The sequence below is a fragment of the Agelaius tricolor genome, unplaced genomic scaffold, assembly GCF_023055355.1.
Source record: "Agelaius tricolor isolate 1412-34295 unplaced genomic scaffold, bAgeTri1.0.p SCAF_149, whole genome shotgun sequence".
NCBI classification, from domain to species: domain Eukaryota; kingdom Metazoa; phylum Chordata; class Aves; order Passeriformes; family Icteridae; genus Agelaius; species Agelaius tricolor.
In genome coordinates this window covers 117742-138276 of record NW_027269409.1, presented here as the reverse complement: position 1 = coordinate 138276, position 20535 = coordinate 117742, and the positions used below count along the sequence as shown (strand labels likewise).

The 20535-nt window shown below is 43.5% G+C and overlaps 2 protein-coding genes and 5 long non-coding RNA genes across 9 annotated transcripts; 4 read left to right on the top strand and 3 right to left on the bottom strand.

Moving 5' to 3' along the window:
- Positions 1–225: 225 nt before the first annotated feature.
- LOC139586886 (matrix metalloproteinase-14-like) lies at positions 226–18936 on the top strand. Its single transcript, XM_071420557.1, has 6 exons — positions 226–451; positions 3952–4097; positions 7407–7545; positions 11858–12008; positions 15571–15683; positions 18316–18936. The coding sequence occupies exons 1-6, from the start codon at positions 241–243 to the stop codon at positions 18843–18845; spliced, it is 1290 nt and encodes a 429-aa protein (XP_071276658.1). The 5' UTR covers positions 226–240; the 3' UTR covers positions 18846–18936.
- LOC139586892 (uncharacterized) lies at positions 749–2610 on the bottom strand. Its single transcript, XR_011678052.1, has 5 exons — positions 2490–2610; positions 2276–2388; positions 1648–1692; positions 990–1125; positions 749–821 (listed from the first exon to the last, which is right to left on the bottom strand). It is a non-coding gene; the product is annotated as an uncharacterized lncRNA (long non-coding RNA).
- On the top strand, positions 7563–11848 carry LOC139586890 (uncharacterized). The gene is made up of 3 exons (XR_011678050.1): positions 7563–10561; positions 11056–11513; positions 11660–11848. It is a non-coding gene; the product is annotated as an uncharacterized lncRNA (long non-coding RNA).
- LOC139586887 (uncharacterized) lies at positions 11986–17092 on the bottom strand. Of its 2 annotated transcripts, XR_011678047.1 has the most exons (9): positions 16964–17092; positions 16621–16682; positions 16078–16505; positions 14854–15814; positions 14536–14672; positions 13501–14146; positions 13204–13319; positions 12782–12992; positions 11986–12605 (listed from the first exon to the last, which is right to left on the bottom strand). It is a non-coding gene; the product is annotated as an uncharacterized lncRNA (long non-coding RNA). The 2 variants fall into 2 exon arrangements; XR_011678046.1 differs by lacking the exon at positions 16964–17092 and having other exon boundaries at positions 14854–15827; positions 16230–16720.
- On the top strand, positions 12874–15803 carry LOC139586884 (uncharacterized). 2 transcript variants are annotated; one of them, XM_071420553.1, is made up of 4 exons: positions 12874–13151; positions 13545–13965; positions 14536–14556; positions 15147–15803. In XM_071420553.1, exons 1-4 carry the CDS (start codon positions 12891–12893, stop codon positions 15482–15484), a joined length of 1041 nt encoding a protein of 346 aa, XP_071276654.1. In that variant the 5' UTR covers positions 12874–12890; the 3' UTR covers positions 15485–15803. The 2 variants fall into 2 exon arrangements, with proteins under 2 accessions (XP_071276654.1, XP_071276655.1); XM_071420554.1 differs by having other exon boundaries at positions 13545–14146.
- On the top strand, positions 16789–18242 carry LOC139586889 (uncharacterized). Its single transcript, XR_011678049.1, has 5 exons — positions 16789–16803; positions 16836–17199; positions 17294–17884; positions 17917–17988; positions 18228–18242. It is a non-coding gene; the product is annotated as an uncharacterized lncRNA (long non-coding RNA).
- On the bottom strand, positions 18923–20193 carry LOC139586888 (uncharacterized). Its single transcript, XR_011678048.1, has 2 exons — positions 19991–20193; positions 18923–19928 (listed from the first exon to the last, which is right to left on the bottom strand). It is a non-coding gene; the product is annotated as an uncharacterized lncRNA (long non-coding RNA).
- Between the last annotated feature and the right edge of the window lie 342 nt (positions 20194–20535).

Sequence of the window (20535 nt, the reverse complement as noted above, 5' to 3'; positions counted from 1 at the left end):
CCATTGACCTTCCATGACCATGAAGGATCCCCATTGATCCAACCTTGACCTTCCATGACCCAACCTTGACCCAACCATTGACCAAGAAGGGTCTCCATTGACCCAACCTTGACTTTTGCCATCTTCCATTGACCTTCCATGACCTTCCATGACCCAACATTGACCTTGAAGAGTTTCCATTGACCCAACCTTGACTTTTGGCATCTTCCATTGACCTTCCATGACCTCCCATGACCTCCCATGACCTCCCACGCCCCCCCCATGACCTCCCACGCCCCTCCCCCGGCAGGGAACGACCTTTTCCTGGTGGCCGTGCACGAGCTTGGCCACGCCCTGGGCCTGGAACATTCCAGCGACCCCTCGGCCATCATGGCGCCCTTCTACCAATGGATGGACACCGAGGCCTTCGAGCTGCCCGACGACGACCGGCGCGGCATCCAGCAGCTCTACGGTGACTTTGGGGAGATTTGGGGCGAAATCGGGCAAAAAATCGGGCAAAAATTGGCCCGAGCGGCAGCAAAAAAATCGGCTCAAAATGGTGGAAATTGGAGCGAAAATTGCACGAAAATCACACTAAAAATTGGAGGAAGATTGGAGCAAAATCAGACAAAAAATTGGACCAAAATTGGCTCAAAATGAAGAAAAAAATTGCCCCAAAATTGCTTCATAATCAGCCAAATTTTGGATCAAATGGCACCAAAAATTGGAGCAAAAATTGGGGCAAAAATCAGCTCAAAATCACAGTGAGAATTGGACCAAAATTGGCTAAAAATCACACTGAAAATTGGAGAAAAAATGGTGAAAAATTGGCTAAAAATCGGCTCAAAATTGCACTGAAAATTGGACCAAAATTGGACCAAAATTGGCTCAAAATGAAGAAAAAAATTGCCCCAAAATTGCTCCATAATCAGACAAATATTGGCTCAAATTGCACCAAAAATTGGAGCAAAAATTGGGGCAAAATTGGAGCAAAATCAGCTCAAAATCACACTGAGAATTGGAGAAAAAATGGTGAAAAATTGGCTTAAAATCACACTGAAAATTGGAGAAAAAAATGGCCAAAAATTGGCTAAAAATCACACTGAAAATTGGAGAAAAAATGGTCAAAAATTGGCTAAAAATCAGCTCAAAATTGCACTGAAATTTGGACCAAAATTGGCCAAAAATTGACCCAAAATTGGCCAAAAATTGGGTCCAAATAAATGCAAAATTGGCTAAAAATTGGGTCAAAAATCAAAGTGAAATTGGGCAAAAATTGGATCTAATTGCAGTGAAAAGTTTCACCCAAATTGACCCAAAATCACCCTAAAATTGACCAAAAAATCACACGGAAATTTGGCCCAAAATTGGTTGAAAATTGGCTCCAAATTGCACCAAAAATCGCACTTAAAAATTGGCTGAAATTGGCTCAAAGTGTAGCAAAAATTGCCCCAAAATTGACTCAAAACTCAAAATCACCACAAAATTACATTAAAAATTGGAGCAAGGTTGGAGCAAAATCAGACCAAAATTGGCTCAAAATGAAGAAAAAAATTGCCCAAAAATTGCCCCAAAATTGCTTCATAATCAGCCAAATTTTGGATCAAATGGCACCAAAATTGGAGCAAAATTGGAGCAAAAATTGGGGCAAAATTGGCTAAAAATCACACAGAGAATTGGAGAAAAAATGGTCAAAAATTGGCTAAAAATCAGCTCAAAACTGGCTCAAAATTGCACTGAAAATTGGACCAAAATTGGCCAAAAATTGACCCAAAATTGGCCAAAAATTGGGTCCAAATCAATGCAAAATTGGCTAAAAATTGTGTCAAAATCAATGTGAAATTGGGCAAAAATTGGGGCTAATTGCAGTGAAAAGTTTCACCCAAATTGACCCAAAATCAGCCTAAAATTGGCCAAAAAATCACACGGAAATTTGGCCCCAAATTGGTTGAAAATTGGCTCCAAATTGCACCAAAAATTGCACTTAAAAATTGGCTGAAATTGGCTCAAAGTGTAGCAAAAAATTGCCTCAAAATCGGCTCAAAATCAGCTTAAAATCACCACAAAATTACATTAAAAATTGGAGGAAGATTGGAGTAAAATCAGATCAAAATTGGACCAAAATTGGCTCAAAATGAAGAAAAAAATTGCCCCAAAATTGCTCCATAATCAGCCAAATTTTGGCTCAAATTGCACCAAAATTGGAGCAAAAATTGGGGCAAAATTGGAGCAAAATCAGCTCAAAATCACAGTGAGAATTGGAGAAAAAATGGTTGAAAAATTGGCTTAAAATCACACTGAAAATTGGAGAAAAAATGGTGAAAAATTGGCTAAAAATCGGCTCAAAATTGCACTGAAAATTAGACCAAAATTGGCCAAAAATTGACCCAAAATTGGCCCAAAAATTGGCTCCAAATCAATGCAAAATTGGCTAAAAATTGTGTCAAAATCAATGTGAAATTGGCCAAAAATTTGGCATAATTGCAGTGAAAAGTTTCACCCAAATTGACCCAAAATCAGCCTAAAATTGGGTGAAAATTGATGCAAAATTGCACCAAAAATTGGTCCAAAAATGCCCCAAAATTGGCCAAAAGTTGGCTCAAATTGCAGTGAAAAATTACCTCAAAATTGGAGCAAAATTGGCTCAAAATTGAGCAAAATTGGCTCAAAATTGCAATGAAAAATTACCTAAAAATGGGACCAAAATTGACCAAAAATCAGCTCAAAATTGCACCAAAAATTGGCACAAAATTGACCCAAAGTTGGCTCAAAATGCAATAAAAAATTGACCCAAAATTGCAAGGAAAAATTGACCGAAATTTCCCCCCAAAATCTCTAAAAATTCCCCAAATTACCTTGAAATTCTCCCCAAAATTTCCCAAATTTCCCGAAATTTTCCCAAAAATTTCCCCAATTTTCCCCACAAAATTGCCCCAAATTCCCCCAATTTTCACCACAAAATTGCCCCAAAATTCCCCAAATTTCCCTCTCAAAAGTCCCCAATTTGTTCCCCAAAGCTTCCCCAAATCCTCCCCAAAATTCCATCAAAATTCCCCCAAATTCCCCCTTAAATTTCCCCCAAAATTCTTCCAAAATCCCCCAAAATTTTCCCCCAAAATTTCCCTCCAAAATCCCCCAAATTTTCCCCAAAAATTCCACCAAAATTCCCCCAAATTTCCCTCAAAATTCCAATTTTTTCCCACAATTTCCCCTGAATTACTCCAAAATCCCCCAAATTCCTACAAATTTCCTACAAAATTCCCCGAAAGATTCCCCAGAAAATTTTCCCCAAATTCCCACAAATTTACCCCCAAAATTCCCAAAAAAATTCCCCCAAAATTCACCAAATTTACCCAAAAAATTCCCAAAAAATCCCCCCCAAAATCCCCCCCAAAATTCCCCAAATTCCCACAAATTTACCCCAAAAATTCCCAAAAATCCCCCAAAATTCCCCAAATTCCCACAAATTTACCCCCAAAATCCCCAAAAAATCACCCCCAAAATTCCCCAAATTCCCACAAATTTACCCCCCCAAAATCCCCCCCAAAATTCCCAAAAAAATCCCCCAAAATTCACCAAATTTACCCAAAAAATTCCCAAAAAATCCCCCCCAAATTCCCCCAAAATTCCAAAAAAAACCCCCCAAAAATTCCCACAAATTTCCCACAAATTTACCCCCAAAATTCCCAAAAATCCCCCCCCAAAATTCCCCAAATTCCCACAAATTTACCCCCAAAATTCCCGAAATTTACCTCAAAAATTCCCACAAATTTACCCCCAAAATTCCCCAAATTTACCCCAAAATTCCCCAAATTTACCCCAAAAATTCCCAAAAAATCCCCCCCAAATTCCCCCAAAAATTTCCAAAAACCCCCCCCAAAATTCCCACAAATTTCCCCAAATTTACCCCAAAAATTCCCCAAAAATCCCCAAAATTTGAATTTTTAATTTTATTTTTTTTTCCCCCCTCAGGCTCCTCCTCCAACCCCTCCCCCCGCCCCTCCCCCACCCCTCGCTCCCCTCCCCTCCCCCCCCCGGGCCCCCCCTACGGGCCCCGGATCTGCGACGGCGACTTTGACACCGTGGCCATGCTCCGGGGGGAGATGTTCGTCTTCAAGGTGGGAATTTTGGGGGGAATTTGGGAAAATTTGGGAAAATTTCGGGGATTTTTGTGGAATTTTTTGGGATTTTTTCCGATTTTTTTTCGATTTTTTTCGATTTTTTTGTGACCTTCCAGGACCTTGCAATGCATTGTATAGGGAGGTACTTGAGAGGTTTTTATTTTTTAAATTGTTTGGAAATTTTTCTTTGAATTTTTTTGGGTGAATTTGGGAAAATTGAGGAAAATTTCTGGGATTTTTGTGGAATTTTGGGGGAATTTTTCCGATTTTTTTTCGATTTTTTTCGATTTTTTTTTTCGGTTTTTTTGGTGACCTTCCAGGACCTTGCAATGCAATGTATAGGGAGGCCCTTGAGAGGTTTTTTTTTGAAAATTGTTGGGAATTTTTTTTTTTTAATTTTTTTGGGGGGAAAATGGGAAATTGAGGAAAATTTCTGGAAATTTTTGTGGAAATTTTTGTGGATATTTTTGGGATTTTTTCCGATTTTTTTTTCGATTTTTTTTGTGACCTTCCGGGACCTTGCAATGCAATGTATAGGGAGGTACTTGAGAGGGGTTTTTTTTGGAAAATTGTGGGGAATTTTTTGGGGGAAATTTTTTTGGGGAATTTTGAGGTGAATTTGGGAAAATTTATGGACTTTTTGTGGGATTTTTTTGGGATTTTTTCCGATTTTTTTCCGATTCTTTTTCGATTTTTTTTTTTGTGACCTTCCAGGACCTTTCAAGCCATTCTATAGGGAGATCATTGAGAGAGTTTTTTTTTGGAAAATTGTTGGGATTTTTTTTGGAATTTTTTTGGGTGAATTTGAGAAAATCTAGGAAAATTTCTGGGATTTTTGTGGGATTTTTGGGGATTTTTTCCGATTTTTTTTCGATTTTTTTCGATTTTTTTTCGGTTTTTTTGGTGACCTTCCAGGACCTTGCAATGCAATGTATAGGGAGGTACTTGAGAGGTTTTTTTTTGGAAAATTGTGGGGAATTTTTTTTTGGAAATTTTTTGGGGGAAAATGGGAAAATTTAGGACAATTTCTGGGATTTTTGTGGAATTTTTTGGGGATTTTTTCCGATTTTTTTCGATTTTTTTCGATTTTTTTGTGACCTTCCAGGACCTTACAATGCAACGTATAGGGAGGTCCTTAAGAGGGATTTTTTTGGAAAATTGTTGGGAATTTTTTTGGGGGGGAAATAGGAAAATTTAGGAAAATTTCGGGGATTTTTGTGGGATTTTTGGGGATTTTTTCCGATTTTTTTTCGATTTTTTTCGATTTTTTTTCGATTTTTTTGTGACCTTCCAGGACCTTTCAAGCCATTGTATAGGGAGATACTTGAGAGAGGTTTTTTTTGAAAATTGTTTGGAATTTTTTTTTTGGAAATTTTTTGGGGTGAATTTGAGAAAATTTAGGAAAATTTCTGTAAATTTTTCTGGATTTTTGGGGAATTTTTTCCGATTTTTTTCGATTTTTTTGTGACCTTCCAGGACCTTTCAAGCCATTGTATAGGGAGATACTTGAGAGAGGGTTTTTTGGAAAATTGTTGGGAATTTTTTTGGAAATTTTTTGGGGTGAATTTGAGAAAATTTAGGACAATTTCTGGAATTTTTTGTGGGATTTTTTGGGGATTTTTCCGATTTTTTTCCGATTCTTTTGTGACCTTCCAGGACCTTGCAATGCAACGTATAGGGAGGTCCATGAGAGGGTTCATTTTTGTAAAATTGTTGGGAATTCTTTTTTGAAAATTTTTGGGGTGAATTTGAGAAAATTCAGGACAATTTCTGGATTTTTTTCTGGATTTTTTGGGATTTTTTCCGATTTTTTTCGTGTTTTTTCGATTTTTTTTTTGTGACCTTCCAGGACCTTGCTGTCCCCGTTTTCCCCCATTTTTTCACCGATTTTCTCCATTTTTTCACCGATTTTCTCCATTTTTTCACCGATTTTCACCGTTTTTTCACCGTTTTTCCCCATTTTCCCCCATTTTTCCCATTTTTCCCCCCTTTTTCCCCTCAGGAGCGCTGGTTCTGGCGGCTCCGCGCGGGCCAGGTCATGCCCGGGTACCCCCTCTCCCCCCATTTTTCCCATTTTTCCCATTTTCCCCCATTTTCCCCCATTTTCCCCTCATTTTTCCCCAATTTCCCCCAAATCCTCTCCCTATTTCCATTTTCCCCCCATTTTTCCTCATTTTCCCCCCAATTTTCCTCCAATTTTCCCCCAATTTCTTCCCCATTTCTCCCCCATTTTCCTCCATTTTTTCACCGTTTTTCCCCATTTTTCCCCCATTTCTCCCCCATTTTTCCCCTGAAATTTTCCCCATTTCTCCTCCATTTTCCCCCCATTTTCCTCCATTTTTTCCCCATTTCCCCCCCATTTTCCTCCATTTTTTCCCCCTGAAATTTTCCCCATTTCTCCTCCATTTTTCCCCCCTTTTTCCCCCATTTTCCCCCCATTTTCCTCCATTTTTCCTCCATTTTCCCCCAATTTTTCCCCCTTTTTCTCCAATTTTCCTCCAATTTTTCTTCATTTTTTTCCCTATTTTTTCCCCATTTTCCCCCCATTTTTCCCCTGAAATTTTCCCCATTTCTCCTCCATTTTTCCCCCATTTTCCTCCATTTCTCCTCCATTTTACCCCCATTTTTTCCCCATTTTCCTCCATTTTTCCCCCTTTTTCCTCCAATTTTCCCCCAATTTCTTCCCCATTTCTCCCCCATTTCCCTCCATTTTTTCACCGTTTTTCCCCATTTTTCCCCCATTTCTCCCCCAATGTTTCTCCTGAAATTTTCCCCATTTCTCCTCCATTTTCCCCCCATTTTCCTCCATTTCTCCCCATTTTTCCCCCAATTTTTCCCCCTTTTTCTCCAATTTTCCTCCAATTTTTCTTCATTTTTTTCCCTATTTTTTCCCCATTTTCCCCCCATTTTTCCCCTGAAATTTTCCCCATTTCTCCTCCATTTTTCCCCCATTTTCCTCCATTTCTCCTCCATTTTACCCCCATTTTTTCCCCATTTTCCTCCATTTTTCCCCCTTTTTCCTCCAATTTTCCCCCAATTTCTTCCCCATTTCTCCCCCATTTCCCTCCATTTTTTCACCGTTTTTCCCCATTTTTCCCCCATTTCTCCCCCAATGTTTCTCCTGAAATTTTCCCCATTTCTCCTCCATTTTCCCCCCATTTTCCTCCATTTCTCCCCCATTTTTTCACCGATTTTCTCCATTTTTTCACCGATTTTCTCCATTTTTTCACCGATTTTCACCGTTTTTTCACCGTTTTTCCCCATTTTCCCCCATTTTTCCCATTTTTCCCCCCTTTTTCCCCTCAGGAGCGCTGGTTCTGGCGGCTCCGCGCGGGCCAGGTCATGCCCGGGTACCCCCTCCCCATCGGCCAATTCTGGGCCGGGCTCCCCCCGAGCATCGACGCCGCCTACGAGAGGAGCGACGGAAAATTCGTCTTCTTTAAAGGTTTTTGGGGCAAAATCCGGCGATTTTGGGGTTTTTTGGGATTTATTTGGAATTTTTGGGGGATTTATGGGGTTTTATTGGGATTTTATTGGGGTTTAATTGGATTTTATTGGGGTTTTATTGGGATTTAATTCGATTTTTTGGGGATTTTTTGGGATTTTATTGGGGTTTTATTGGGGTTTATTTGGGATTTTATAGGGGATTTATGGGGTTTTATTGGGATTTTATTGGGGATTATTGGGGTTTTGTTGGGGTTTAATTCGATTTTTTTGGGATTTTATTGGGATTTAATTGGTATTTAATTGGGCTTTAACTCAATTTTATTGGGTTTTTTGGGGTTTATTGGGGTTTTATTGGGGTTTAATAGGATTTAATTGGGATTTAATTGGGATTTAATTCCATTTTATTGGGATTTTTGGGGATTTTATTGGGGTTTAATAAGGATTTAATTCGATTTTTTGGGATTTATTTGGGATTTTATAGGGGATTTATGGGGTTTTTTGGGGTTTAATTGGGATTTAATTCGATTTTTTGGGGATTTTTTGGGATTTATTTGGGATTTTTTAGGGGATTCTTGGGGTTTATTGGGCTTTTATTGGGGTTTAATTCGATTTTATTGGGGTTTTATTGGGGTTTTTTGGGGTTTTATTGGGATTTTATTGGGGATTATTGGGGTTTAATTGGATTAAATTGGGATTTAATTGGGATTTAATTCGATTTTATTGGGATTTAATTGGATTTAATTGGGATTTTATTGGGGTTTAATTGGGGTTTATTGGGGTTTTATTGGGGTTTAATTTGATTTAATTGGGATTTTATTGGGGATTATTGGGGTTTAATTGGATTAAATTGGGATTTAATTGGGATTTAATTCCATTTTATTGGGATTTTATTGGGGTTTAATTGGGATTTAATTTAATTTTAATTTGATTTGAATTTCTGGGTGATTCTGAATGAATTTTGGGGTGAATTTTGGGCAAATTTTGAGGTGAATTTTGAGTGATTTTGGGCTTAATTTTTGGGTGGTTTTGGATGAAATTTGTGGTGAATTTTGGGCAAATTTTTGGTTCATTCCAGGGTTAATTTTGGGCAAATCTTGGTGAATTTTGGGGTGAATTTTGGGTGATTTTGGGGTGAATTTTGGGCCATTTTGGGCAAATTCTGGGCTGATTTTTTGGCAACTCTTGGCACATTTTGGGGTGAATTTTCGAGTGATTTTAGGGTGAATTTTGGGGTAAATTTTGGCTGATTCTGGGTGAATTTTGAGCTGAATTTTGTGTGATTTTGGGCTGAATTTTGTGTGATTTTGGGGTGAATTTTTGGATGATTTTGGGCAAATCTTGAAGTGAATTTTTGGGTGGTTTTGGGTGAATTTTGAGCTGAATTTTTGGTGATTTTGGGGTGAATTTTGGGGCATTTTGGGCAAATCCTGAAGTGAATTTTTGGGTGGATCTGGGTGAATTTGGGGCTGAATTTTGGGCAAATTTTGAGGTGAATTTTTTGGTGGTTTTGGGTGAATTTTTTGGGGGTTTTGGATGAATTTTGGGCTGAATTTTGGGCGATTTTGTGGGGAATTTTGGGCAAATTTTTGGTTCGTTTCAGGGTTAATTTTGGGCAAATCTTGGTGAATTTTGGGCTGAATTTTGGGTGAATTTTGGGCTGAATTTTGGGTGATTTTTTGGCAAATTTCGGACAAATTTCAGGGTGAATTTGGGGAGATTTTGGTGAAATTTTGAGCTGAATTTTGGGCGATTTTGGGCTGAATTTTGGGTGATTTTGGGGTGAATTTGGGGCTGAATTTTGGGCAAATTTTGAGGTGAATTTTGGGCGAATTTTGAGGTAAATTTTGGCTGATTCTGGGTGAATTTTGGGGTGAATTTTGTGTGATTTTGGGTGAATTTTTGGGGTGAATTTTTGGATGATTTTGGGCAAATCTTGGGGTGAATTTTTGGGTGATTTTGGGTGAATTTTGGGTTGAATTTTGGGCAAATTTTGAGGTGAATTTGGGCTGAATTTTGAGGTAAATTTTGGCTGATTTTGGGTGAATTTTGGGGTGAATTTTGTGTGATTTTGGGGTGAATTTTGGGGCATTTTGGGCAAATCCTAAATTGAATTTTTGGGTGGTTCTGGGTGAATTTTGAGCTGAATTTTGGGTGATTTTAGAGTGAATTTTGGGGCATTTTGGGCAAATCTTGGGTTGATTTTTTTTTGTGTTTCTGGATAAATTTTGGGCTGAATTTTGGGTGAATTTTTGGCAAATTTTGGGCAAATTTCAGGGTGAATTTGGGGTGATTTTGGTGAAATTTTGAGCTGAATTTTTGGTGATTTTGTGGTGAATTTTGGGGCATTTTGGGCAAATCCTGAAGTGAATTTTTGGGTGGTTTTGGATGAATTTTGGGCTGAATTTTGGGTGATTTTGAGGTGAATTTTGAGTGATTTTGGGTGAATTTTGGGCTGAATTTTTTGGTGGTTTTGGATGAATTTTGGGCTGAATTTTGTGTGTTTTTGTGGCAAATTTTGGGGCATTTTGGGCAAATCTTGAAGTGAATTTTTGGGTGGTTCTGGGTGAATTTGGGGCTGAATTTTGGGCAAATTTTGAGGTGAATTTTGGGTGATTTTTTGGCAAATTTTGGGCAAATTGCAGGGTGAATTTGGGGTGAATTTTGAGTGATTTTGGGCAAATCCTGGGGTGAATTTTTGGGCGATTCTGGGTGAATTTTGGGTGATTTTGGGGTGAATTTTTGGGCCATTTTGAGCAAATCTTGGGTTGATTTTTTTCGTGTTTCTGGATAAATTTTGGGCTGAATTTTGGGTGATTTTTTGGCAAATTTTGGGCAAATTTCAGGGTGAATTTGTGGTGATTTTGGTGAAATTTTGAGCTGAATTTTGGGCGATTTTGTGGTGAATTTTGGGGCATTTTGGGTAAATCTTGAAGTGAATTTTTGGGTGATTTTGGGGTGAATTTTTGGGCTGAATTTTGGGCAAATTTTGAGGTGAATTTTGGGCAAATTTTGAGGTAAATTTTGGCTGATTCTGGGTGAATTTTGGGGTGAATTTTGTGTGATTTTGGGGTGAATTTTTGGATGATTTTGGGCAAATTTCAGGGTGAATTTTGGGGTGATTTTGGTGAAATTTTGAGCTGAATTTTTGGATGATTTTGGGCAAATTTCAGGGTGAATTTTTGGGCGACTCTGGGTGAATTTTGACCTGAATTTTGTGTGATTTTGTGGCGAATTTTGGGGCATTTTGGGCAAATCTTGAAGTGAATTTTTGGGCGATTCTGGGTGAATTTTGGGCAAATTTTGAGGTGAATTTTGGGCAAATTTTGGGCAATTCAGGGCGATTTTTGTGCCAATTCCGTCCAAATTTTCCCCCGACTCTGGGATGAATCTGGGCCTATTCTGACCCTTCTTTTTTTGCCCTTTTTGCCTGATTTTGGCCGTTTTCTCCCCATTCCAGGCTCCCGGCACTGGGTGTTCAACCAGGGGGGGATTTCAGCCAATTTTTCAGTGAATTTTAGGGTTAATTTTGTGCAAATCTTGGCTGAATTTTAGGCAATTTTGGGCAAATTTTGGGTTGAATTTTGGGTGATTTTGGGCTGAATTTTGGGGTCATTTCAAGGTGAATTTTGGGGTGAATTTTGGGCCATTTTGGGCAAATTCTGGGCTGATTTTTTGGCAACTCTTGGCAGATTTTGGGGTGAATTTTCGAGTGATTTTAGGGTGAATTTTGAGGTAAATTTTGGCTGATTCTGGGTGAATTTTGAGCTGAATTTTGTGTGATTTTGGGGTGAATTTTGTGTGGTTTTGGGCTGAATTTTGGGCAAATTTTTGGTCCATTTCAGTGTTAATTTTGGTGAAATCTTGGCTGAATTTTGGGCAATTTGGGGCAAATTTTGGGCTGAATTTTCGAGTGATTTTAGGGTGAATTTTGAGGTAAATTTTGGATGATTTTGGGCAAATCTTGGGGTGAATTTTTGGGCGATTCTGGGTGAAATTTGGGCTGAATTTTGGGCAATTTTGAGCTGAATTTTGGGTGATTTTGGGGTGAATTTCGACCTGAATTTTGTGTGATTTTGTGGCGAATTTTGGGGCATTTTGGGCAAATCCTGAAGTGAATTTTTGGGTGGATCTGGGTGAATTTTGGGCTTAATTTTGGGTGAATTTTGGGCTGAATTTTGGGCAAATTTTGGCCGATTTTTGTGCCAATTCCGTCCAAATTTTCCCCCGACTTTGGGATAAATCTGGGCCTATTCTCACCATTCTTTTTTTACTATTTTTGCCTGATTTTGGCCGTTTTCTCCCCATTCCAGGCTCCCGGCACTGGGTGTTCGATGAGGGCGTTTTGGCCCCCGGGTACCCCCGGCCTTTGTCCGAGCTGGGCCGGGGGGTCCCGAGCGACCGCTTGGACGCCGCCCTGCTCTGGCTGCCCAGTGGCAACACTTACCTCTTCCGGGGTGACAAGTGCGTCCAGGCCACCTTCCAGAACCTTCTGAGACCTTCTGGGACCTTCCAGAAATTTCTGGGATTTTTTGGGATTTTTTGGGATTTTTTTAGCAATTTTTTGGGGGCTTTTTATGCATCTTCCAGGACCTGGCTGGGCGACTTTTGGGCTATTTCAGGCTCTTTCTGCACGTTAAGGAACTTTCTCTGAACCTTCCAGAACTTTCTCTGAACCTTCCAGAACCTTCTGAGACCTCCCGGGACCTTCCAGAAATTTCTGGGATTTTTTGGGATTTTTTTGGATTTTTTTAGCGATTTTTTCCGGGCTTTTTATGCAGCTTTCAGGACCTGGCTGGGCGACTTTGGGGCTATTTCAGGCTCTTTCTGCACCTTTCAGGACCTTTTTACACCTTGCAGAACTTTCTCTGACCCTTCCAGAACATTCTGAGACCTTCTGGGACCTTCCAGAAATTTCTGGGATTTTTTGGGATTTTTTTAGCGATTTTTCCCGGGCTTTTTATGCATCTTTCAGGACCTGGCCGGGCGACTTTTGGGCTATTTCAGGCTCTTTCTGCACCTTTCAGGACCTTTCTGCACCTTCCAGAACTTTCTCTGAACCTTCCAGAACATTCTGAGACCTTCTGGGACCTTCCAGAAATTTCTGGGATTTTTTGGGATTTTTTGGGATTTTTTTAGCATTTTTTTCGGGGCTTTTTATGCATCTTCCAGGACCTGGCTGGGCGACTTTAGGGCTATTTCAGGCTCTTTCCGCACGTTTCAGGACCTTTTTACACCTTCCAGAACTTTCTCTGAACCTTCCAGAACATTCTGAGACCTTCTAGGACCTTCCAGAAATTTTTGGGATTTTTTGGGATTTTTTTAGCGATTTTTTCAGGGCTTTTTATGCATCTTTCAGGACCTGGCTGGGCGACTTTTTGCTACATTTCTGGGCTTTTTTGGGACCTTTTAGGATCTTTTATTCACCTTCCAGGACTTTCTCTGAGCCTTCCAGGACTTTTTGGGACCTTTCAGGAATTTCTGGGATTTTTGGGGGATTTTTCTGGGATTTTTTTCGGGATTTTTGCCCGGACTTTTGGGGCTTTTTATGTATCTTTCAGGACCTGCCTGGGCTCGTTTTGCTACATTTCTGGGCTTTTTTGGGACCTTTTAGAATCTTTTATTCACCTTCCAGGACTTTCTCTGAGCCTTCCAGGACCTTTTGGGACCTTTCAGGAATTTCTGGGATTTTTTGGGATTTTTTGGGGATTTTTCTGGGATTTTTTGGGGATTTTCCCCTCAGACTTTTGGGGCTTTTTATGTATCTATCAGGACCTGTCTGGGCTCTTTTTTGCTACATTTCTGGGCTTTTTTCGGACCTTTTAGGATCTTTTATTCACCTTTTAGGACCTTTTGGGACCTTTCAGGAATTTTTGGGATTTTTTGGGGGATTTTTCTGGGATTTTTTGGGGGATTTTTTCCTGGATTTTGGTGCTTTTTATGTATCTTTCAGGACCTGTCTGGGCTCTTTCTGGGAAGTTTCTGGGCTTTTTTTGGGACCTTTTAGGATCTTTTATTCACCTTCCAGAACCTTCTGGGACCTTCTGGAACCTTTCGGGATTTCTCTGGAATTTTGGGGAATTTTCGGGATTTTTTGGGGATTTTTCCCGGACTTTTGGGGCTTTTTATGCATCTATCAGGACCTGTCTGGGCTCTTTTTTGCTACATTTCTGGGCTTTTTTGGGACCTTTTAGGATCTTTTATTCACCTTCCAGGACTTTCTTTGAGCCTTCCAGGACCTTTCGGGACCTTTCAGGAATTTCTGGGATTTTTGGGGGATTTTTTGGGATTTTTTTGGGATTTTTTTTCCTCCGGACTTTTGGGGCTTTTTATGTATCTATCAGGACCTGCCTGGGCTCGTTTTGCTACATTTCTGGGCTTTTTTGGGACCTTTTAGGATCTTTTATTCACCTTTTAGGACCTTTCGGGACCTTTCAGGAATTTCTGGGATTTTTGGGGGATTTTTCTGGGATTTTTTCGGGATTTTTCCCCCAGACTTTTGAGGCTTTTTATGTATCTATCAGGATCTGTCTGGGCTCTTTTTTGCTACATTTCTGGGCTTTTTTCGGACCTTTTAGGATCTTTTATTCACCTTTTAGGACCTTTTGGGACCTTTCAGGAATTTTTGGGATTTTTTGGGGGATTTTTCTGGGATTTTTTTGGGGATTTTTTCCTGGATTTTGGTGCTTTTTATGTATCTTTCAGGACCTCTCTGGGCTCTTTTTGCGCTACATTTCTGGGCTTTTTTGGGGACCTTTTAGAATCTTTTATTCACCTTCCAGGACTTTCTCTGAGACTTCCAGGACTTTTTGGGACCTTTCAGGAATTTCTGGGATTTTTTTGGGGATTTTTCTGGGATTTTTTTGGGATTTTCCCCTCAGACTTTTGAGGCTTTTTATGTATCTATCAGGATCTGTCTGGGCTCTTTTTGCGCTACATTTCTGGGCTTTTTTTTGGGACCTTTTAGGATCTTTTATTCACCTTCCAGGACTTTCTCTGAGCCTTCCAGGACCTTTTGGGACCTTTCAGGAATTTCTGGGATTTTTTGGGATTTTTTGGGGATTTTTCTGGGATTTTTTGGGGATTTTCCCCTCAGACTTTTGGGGCTTTTTATGTATCTATCAGGACCTGTCTGGGCTCTTTTTTGCTACATTTCTGGGCTTTTTTCGGACCTTTTAGGATCTTTTATTCACCTTTTAGGACCTTTTGGGACCTTTCAGGAATTTTTGGGATTTTTTGGGGGATTTTTCTGGGATTTTTTGGGGGATTTTTTCCTGGATTTTGGTGCTTTTTATGTATCTTTCAGGACCTGTCTGGGCTCTTTCTGGGAAGTTTCTGGGCTTTTTTTGGGACCTTTTAGGATCTTTTATTCACCTTCCAGAACCTTCTGGGACCTTCTGGAACCTTTCGGGATTTCTCTGGAATTTTGGGGAATTTTCGGGATTTTTTGGGGATTTTTCCCGGACTTTTGGGGCTTTTTATGCATCTATCAGGACCTGTCTGGGCTCTTTTTTGCTACATTTCTGGGCTTTTTTGGGACCTTTTAGGATCTTTTATTCACCTTCCAGGACTTTCTTTGAGCCTTCCAGGACCTTTCGGGACCTTTCAGGAATTTCTGGGATTTTTTGGGGATTTTTTCGGGATTTTTCTGGGATTTTTTTCTCCGGACTTTTGGGGCTTTTTATGCATCTATCAGGACCTGTCTGGGCTCTTTTTTGGTACATTTCTGGGCTTTTTTGGGACCTTTTAGGATCTTTTATTCACCTTTTAGGACCTTTCGGGACCTTTCAGGAATTTTTGGGATTTTTTGGGATTTTTGGGGATTTTTTTGGGGATTTTCCCCTCAGACTTTTGGGGCTTTTTATGCATCTTTCAGGACCTTTTCGGGCTCTTTCTGGGACGTTTCTGGGCCTTTCCGGGACCTTTTCTCAACCTTTTAGGACCTTCTGGGGCCTCTCAAACCTCCCAAATTTCCCAAATTTCCCCGAATTCACCCCAAAATCCCTTTTCCCACCCTCCTCCCCAGGTATTACCGGTTCAACGAGGCCCTGGGGGCCGTGGACCCCGAGTACCCCAAAAGCATCGAGGTCTGGGGGATCCCCCCGGGCCCCCGCGGGGCCTTCATGGGCTCCGACGATGGTGAGACCCCAAAAAACCCAAAAATTCACCCCAAAAATCTCCGAAAAAAAAACCACAAACAAAAAATTCCCTCAAAAAATCCCCCCAAAAAAATCCCCCCAAAAATCCGAAAAAAATCCCCGAAAAATTCCCTCAAAAAAGTCCCTCAAAAAATTCCCTTTAAAAATTCCCTTTAAAAATTCCCTCAAAAAAAAATCCCCAAAAATTCACCCCAAAAATCCCCCCGTAAAAAAAAAAAAAAACCAAAAAATTCCCCCAAAAAATCCCCAAGAATCCCTAAAAAAATCCCCAAAAAATCCCTCAAAAAATCCCCTCAAAAAATTCCCTCAAAAAAATCTCCTAAAAAAAAAACCCAAAAAATTCCCTCAAAAAAATCCCAAAAATCCCAAAAAACCCCAAAAAATCCCCTCAAAAAATTCCCTCAAAAATTCCCTTTAAAAAATCCCTCCAAAAAAATCCTCAAAAAATTCCCTCAAAAAAATTCCCAAAAAATTCCCTTTAAAAAATTCTCTTTAAAGAATTCCCTCAAAAAATTCCCTAAAAAACCCCCAAAAAATTCCCTTTAAAAATCCCCTCAAAAATTCCCTCAAAAAATTCCCTCAAAAAATTCCCTTTAAAAATTCCCTCAAAATATTCCCGAAAAAAAATCCTGAAAAAAAATTCCCTCAAAAAATCCCCTGAAAAAAATCCCCAAAAAATTCCCTCAAAAAATTCCCTAAAAAATCAAAAAAAAATTCCAAAAAATTCCCTCAAAAAATTCCCTCAAAAAAAAACCCTCAAAAAATTCCCTTTAAAAAATTCCCTCCCAGTCCCTCCCAGTCCCTCCCAGTATAAACCAGTAACCCCCAAACCCCCTCCCAGTCCCTCCCAGTTTGATCCCAGTCCCTCCCAGTCCCTCCCAATTTGATCCCAGTAACACTGAACTCCCTCCCAGTACAAACCAGTAACTCCCAGCTCCCTCCCAGTAACCCCAAATCCCCTCCCAGTCCCTCCCAGTCCCTCCCAGTACAAACCAGTACAAACCAGTAACCCCCAAACCCCCTCCCAGTTTGATCCCACTCCATCCCAGTTTGATCCCAGTCCCTCCCAGTCACCCCCAAACCCCTCCCAGTCCCTCCCAGTCCAAGCCAGTTCCCTCCCAGTCCCTCCCAGTTTGATCCCAGTCCCTCCCAGTTTGATCCCAGTCCCTCCCAGTCCCTCCCAGTTTGATCCCAGTCCCTCCCAGTCCCTCCCAATTTGATCCCAGTCCCTCCCAGTAACCCCGAACTCCATCCCAGTACAAACCAGTAACCCCCAAACCCCTTCCCAGTCCCTCCCAGTTTGTTCCCAGTCCCTCCCAGTCCCTCCCAGTTTGATCCCAGTCCCTCCCAGTTTGATCCCAGTCCCTCCCAGTTTGATCCCAGTCCCTCCCAGCTCCTCCCAGTCCCTCCCAGTTTGATCCCAGTCCCTCCCAGTAACCCCGAACTCCATCCCAGTACAAACCAGTAACCCCCAAACCCCCTCCCAGTCCCTCCCAGTTTGATCCCACTCCATCCCAGTCCCTCCCAGTCCCTCCCAGTTTGCTCCCAGTCCCTCCCAGTCCCTCCCAGTTTGTTTCCAGTCCCTCCCAGTTTGCTCCCAGTCCCTCCCAGTTTGATCCCAGTCCCTCCCAGTCCCTCCCAGTCCATCCCAGTCCCTCCCAGTCCCTCCCAGTCCATCCCAGTCCCTCCCAGTCCCTCCCAGTTTGATCCCAGTCCCTCCCAGTCCCTCCCAGTACAAACCAGTACAAACCAGTAACCCCCAAACCCCCTCCCAGTTTGATCCCACTCCATCCCAGTTTGATCCCAGTCCCTCCCAGTCACCCCCAAACCCCTCCCAGTCCCTCCCAGTCCAAGCCAGTTCCCTCCCAGTCCCTCCCAGTTTGATCCCAGTCCCTCCCAGTTTGATCCCAGTCCCTCCCAGTCCCTCCCAGTTTGATCCCAGTCCCTCCCAGTCCCTCCCAATTTGATCCCAGTCCCTCCCAGTAACCCCGAACTCCATCCCAGTACAAACCAGTAACCCCCAAACCCCTTCCCAGTCCCTCCCAGTTTGTTCCCAGTCCCTCCCAGTCCCTCCCAGTTTGATCCCAGTCCCTCCCAGTTTGATCCCAGTCCCTCCCAGTAACCCCGAACTCCATCCCAGTACAAACCAGTAACCCCCAAACCCCCTCCCAGTCCCTCCCAGTTTGTTCCCAGTCCCTCCCAGTCCCTCCCAGTTTGTTCCCAGTCCCTCCCAGTTTGATCCCAGTCCCTCCCAGTCCCTCCCAGTTTGATCCCAGTCCCTCCCAGTCCATCCCAGTCCCTCCCAGTCCCTCCCAGTTTGTTCCCAGTCCCTCCCAGTTCCCTCCCAGTTCCCTCCCAGTCCCTCCCAGTTCCCTCCCAGTTTGTTCCCAGTCCCTCCCAGTTTGCTCCCAGTCCCTCCCAGTCCCTCCCAGTCCCTCCCAGTTTGTTCCCAGTCCCTCCCAGTCCCTCCCAGTCCCTCCCAGTCCCTCCCAATTTGATCCCAGTCCCTCCCAGTCCCTCCCAGTTTGATCCCAGTCCCTCCCAGTTTGATCCCAGTCCCTCCCAGTTTGATCCCAGTCCCTCCCAGTTTGATCCCAGTCTCCCCATTCCAGCCTTCACCTATTTCTACCGCTCCCACCTCTACTGGAAATTCGACAACTCCGCCCTGCGGGTTCTGCCCGGATACCCCAAATCCGCGCTCCGCGATTGGCTGGGCTGCCCCGCCCAGGCCCCGCCCACCCGCGCGCCCGACACCGAGGTCATCGTCATCGCCGTGGGGGCGGGGCCCCGGCGCCTGGGCGGGGCCGATGGTGCTGGTGGGCGTGGCCGCCGTCGTGGGGGGCGTGGCCTTGTTCTGGCGGCGCCGGGGCGGGGCCCACGCGCACCTGAGGCGGTGCCAGAGGTCGCTGCTGCCCAGGGTGTAGCCACGCCCACTCCCGGGGGACACGCCCACTTTGAGAGGACGCGCCCGTTGACTTTGACACGCCCATTGACTCAGACACGCCCACTTTGCACGGACACGCCCATTAACTTGGACACACCCTCTTTGCATAGACACGCCCACTTTGCAAGGACATGCCCACTTTGCATGGACACGCCCATTGACTCGGACACACCCACTTTGCATGGACACGCCCATTGACTTGGACATGCCCAATTTGCATGGACACGCCCACAGACTCAGACATGCCCACTTTGCATAGACACGCCCATTGACTCGGACACGGCCACTTTGCACGGACACGCCCATTTACTTGGACACGCCCACTTTGCATGGACACGCCCATTTACTCGGACACGCCCACTTTGCACGGACACGCCCATTGACTCAGACACGCCCATTGACAGACACGCCCACTTTACCTGGCCATGCCCACTGTCTCGGACACGCCCACTTTGTGAAGACACGCCCATTGACTAGGACACTCCCATTTATTTGGACACGCCCATTTTCTAGGACACACCCACTTTACATAGACACGCCCATTGACTCGGACACGCCCACTTTGCATAGACAAGCCCATTGACTTGGACACGCCCACTTTGCACGGACACACCCACAGACTCAGACACGCCCACTTTGCATGGACATGCCCATTGACTTGAACACGCCCACTTTACATGAACACGCCCATTTACTTGGAGACGCCCACTTTGCATGGACACACCCATTGACTCGGACACGCCCACTTTGCATGGACACACCCACAGACTCAGACATGCCCACTTTGCATAGACACGCCCATTGACTCGGACACGCCCACTTTGCAAGGACACGCCCATTTTGCAAGGACACGCCCACTTTGCATGGACACGCCCATTGACCCAGACACGCCCACTTTACATAGACGCATCCATTGACTTGGACACGCCCACTTTGCAAGGACACGCCCATTGACTCGGACACACCCACTTTGCATGGACACGCCCATTGACTCGGACACACCCACTTTACAAGGCCACTCCCGATTTATGTGGACACACCCATTACACACCTGGACACGCCCATTTTCCCAGGACACGCCCCCAAATTTACCTGGACACACCCACTTAAATGCCCACACCCGCCTGACTTAAATGGACACGCCCACCTGACTCACCTGGACACGCCCACTTTGCATGACCACACCCCCTGAGTTATCTGGACACGCCCACTTCCCTTAGACACGCCCCCCAGACACACCCGGACACGCCCATTCTTTGTGGGCACGCCCACCTGAATCACCTGGACATGCCCCTTATTCTCTTGACCACGCCCATTTTCCTTGGACACGCCCCCAAATTCACCTGGACACGTCCACTTTGCATGGCCACGCCCTTGACTCCCCTGGCCACGCCCACACAGCCTTTAAGGTCATTTGGCCACGCCCACTCTCCAGGACAGGTGAGCCAGACTCACCTGGCCACGCCCCCAGACTCTCCTGACCACGCCCCCGGACTGACCAGGACACTCCCACCCACCAAAGCCACGCCCCCTCTGCAAGGCCACGCCCCTCGCGCTCTCTTGGCCACACCCACTCCACCTCACTTTTGGCCACGCCCCTTTTCCCGTGTATGGTGCTGCGGGCCGGGCCCCGCCCCCTTCCCCCAGCAGCCGATTGGCCGAGGGGAGCGGGGTTATGCAAATGAAGGGGGCGGGGTTTGCGGGGGTGGTTTTTTTTATTTTGTATTATTTTAAATTCTTTTTTTTGTTTGTTTTTCGGGAATTTTTTGGGGGGGGAAATTTTGGGAATTTTTGGGGGTTTTTGGTTCCCGGGGGGTTGGGGGGAGGGGCGGGTCCCCCTCCCCCCCCCCTTGAAAAAAATCCCAAAAATTTTCCCGCGGGACGGGAG